The 2,500-nt window shown below is 48.7% G+C and overlaps 1 protein-coding gene across 2 annotated transcripts in view; it reads left to right on the forward strand.

Annotated features, from left to right (window-relative positions):
- Window positions 1-2,500, forward strand: part of pard3ba (par-3 family cell polarity regulator beta a) — a 152,348-nt gene that overhangs the window by 56,985 nt on the left and 92,863 nt on the right. For both annotated transcript variants that reach the window (XM_031558420.1, XM_031558421.1), the window contains exon 8: window positions 987-1,513. In XM_031558420.1, the coding sequence (XP_031414280.1) occupies window positions 987-1,513 (527 nt within the window). The remainder of the gene's footprint in view (window positions 1-986; window positions 1,514-2,500) is intronic.

Genomic DNA, 2,500 nt, shown 5'->3' on the forward strand with positions numbered 1-2,500 from the left:
CTTTCACTCGTCCACTCTTCCACTCAGTCTCTCCATTACAAGCTGAGCTCCTCAGAACAAGCGCAGCAGGTTCTCAAAGGGCTCCCAATTACATGTGCCGTGGCCATTAGGAGGAGAAGAGAAGGAAGACAGGAGCAGAATGACTGAAAAGAAACTGTGAAGAAAAGGATGGAAATGACTACTCTTCCAACCACACACACACACATACACACACTCACACTCCACCAATAGGTGTTTTAAATTTGGCATCCAGTTGACGGTGTTTGGATGCAACCCCATGTTTTGTAACTGTAGTCAAGGGTCTGCCAGCTGTTTTTGAGATGGACGAGTGAGATGTGTGAGGCTACACTCAGGGCCTACAGTCTGGCTCTTCATTCTTCATTCTTAGTGTTGACGCTGAAGAAGACGAGACCTCAGATAGAAGTCTACAGACAGAAATAAGGATGGAAAGGTTACAGGATTCCGGTCCAGAAAGACTGAAACTATATAGACTACCGGAGCGCTATGCAGAAAGACTGAAACTATATAGACTACCAGAGCGCTTTGCAGAAGTACTGGAAACATGGAGAAGACGATGTGGATGAAGATTAAACAGGCAAGAAGGTCCATTTGTTGGACTTCAGCAACTTCAGAGTTGAGCAAAGTGGTTGCTCAGCAGTAATTGCAATTGCTTCAAATGACTGGCTATTAATTCCTGAAGACAGACACATCAACACACCCACCAACACCCAAATACATAATGCCTGTATGGATAAAGGGCACTTATAGTTGATTACATTGTGCTTATGTAGGAGGAGATGTGTTGATGTAATGTGTGTGTGGTTGCTAATCTGATATAATCCAATTATCCCAGTTTAGGAAAAGATTGACGGCTTAGTTGGAATGAATAATGTATGGTGTTGGCTTGAATGATTACTGGAGATAGATGGTCGTGTGGAGACCAGTGCACAGTGTTCATCAGAATACTGATGCTCTTCTGTTCCCAGGTCGCAGGAAGTCTTCCGGCAGGCCATGACCTCTTCCTCTCCGGTGCGTCTGGAGGTGCTTCCCATGGCCAACAAGCTCCGCTTCGAGAAGGCCCTGATCGGACAGCTCTTCAACCACGACGGCCCCGTCGCGGACACCTTTACCAAATCCCGCAGCCCCCTTCTGCTGCGCCCGAAACTGGGCGCTATACGAGAGAACAAACCCCAGACCCCTCCTCGCTCCCCTGAACCACCAGTGGCTGCTCCTGCCATTGCCCCAGGCCTTACCCCAGCTCCTGCCCCTGCCTCCTCTCCTGCCCCTGTACGAGCCCCCTCGCCTCAGAAGGAGGAGCCTCCAGCCAGGAACACCCCCGAGCTCCCGCGAGCAGCCGAGTCCACGCCCCCCAGGACTGCCTCGGCCTCTCCTACGCCGTCGTGGGGGCGGAGCGAAAGCCCCCTGTCCAAGAAGGGCCCCGCCCTCGCCACACTGGTCAACCAGCTGGCCAGTAAGAAAGGAGGGAGGAAGATGAAGATCGACCTGAAGAAGGGTATGTGAGAAAAAAAAAACAGCCGAGAGGCGGAAAGTGAAGGAAAGCAGTGATGAACGAGTGATGAAAAGTGTGACTGAGTCAATTAATGAATGAGTGAAAAACGGGAGGAATACCTGGGCTAGAATATGAGTGAGTGAGTGAGTGAGGAAATAAATGAATCTGTGGGTGCTTGACAGTCTATTAAAATGAAACAACATATTATTCAAAGGGAATAAACGAGGCATAGCCACTCATTAATTATATATCTGTAGACGCCACCGTCTATTACACCTTTTTCTGTTACTGTCCTAATTGGTCTATTTGTATCAGTCGCGTTTTTATTCACAATTCAATGAGGCATATTGGTGCCACACGACTGGCATTAGGGCACCTGATTGAACCTGTTCAGTGATGGCTTAATCCTCAGGGCAATCTCGAGAGGGTGAAATAAAACTGATCGGAAATCCGTTGGAAGGTGCATAAAGTGTCCGTAGGCGTAAAATTACATGGATAATACACAGCTGATGTGCCAGTTTCATGGCGATTAGAGAAAAAAGGCTCTTTCCCTCTGAGTCTATTAAATGTCTATTGATCAGGAGGTTGCTTAGGGGAATTCATTATACACGGCGAGGTAGAGAAGGAGAGAGAAAGGGAGGGAGAGAGCGAGATCGGGGAGGAGAGAGGAAGAAGAAGGAGATGGAGAGCCACCACAGTCAGGAGTGCAGCTGTATGTGTGGTGTGCGACTTCACTTTACCTGACGTCTCACACACACACACACACTCTCTCTCTCTCTCTCTCTCTCGCTCTCTTTCTCTCCCCCCATTCCTCTCCTGCCCTGCTCCCTGCATCATTGTTTTTTCTCCTGTGTCTTTAGTTCCACTGTGCTTTCTTCTTTCCTTTTCTGTCCCCCTCTTCCTCTCTTTTCTCCCCTCTTCTCTCCTGTCTTCTTTCCCCTCTTTGCTATTCTCACCTGCACTCTTTCTTTTTGCTCTCCCCTCCTCTCC

Source organism: Clupea harengus, chromosome 21 (assembly GCF_900700415.2).
Source record: "Clupea harengus chromosome 21, Ch_v2.0.2, whole genome shotgun sequence".
Lineage (NCBI taxonomy): Eukaryota > Metazoa > Chordata > Actinopteri > Clupeiformes > Clupeidae > Clupea > Clupea harengus.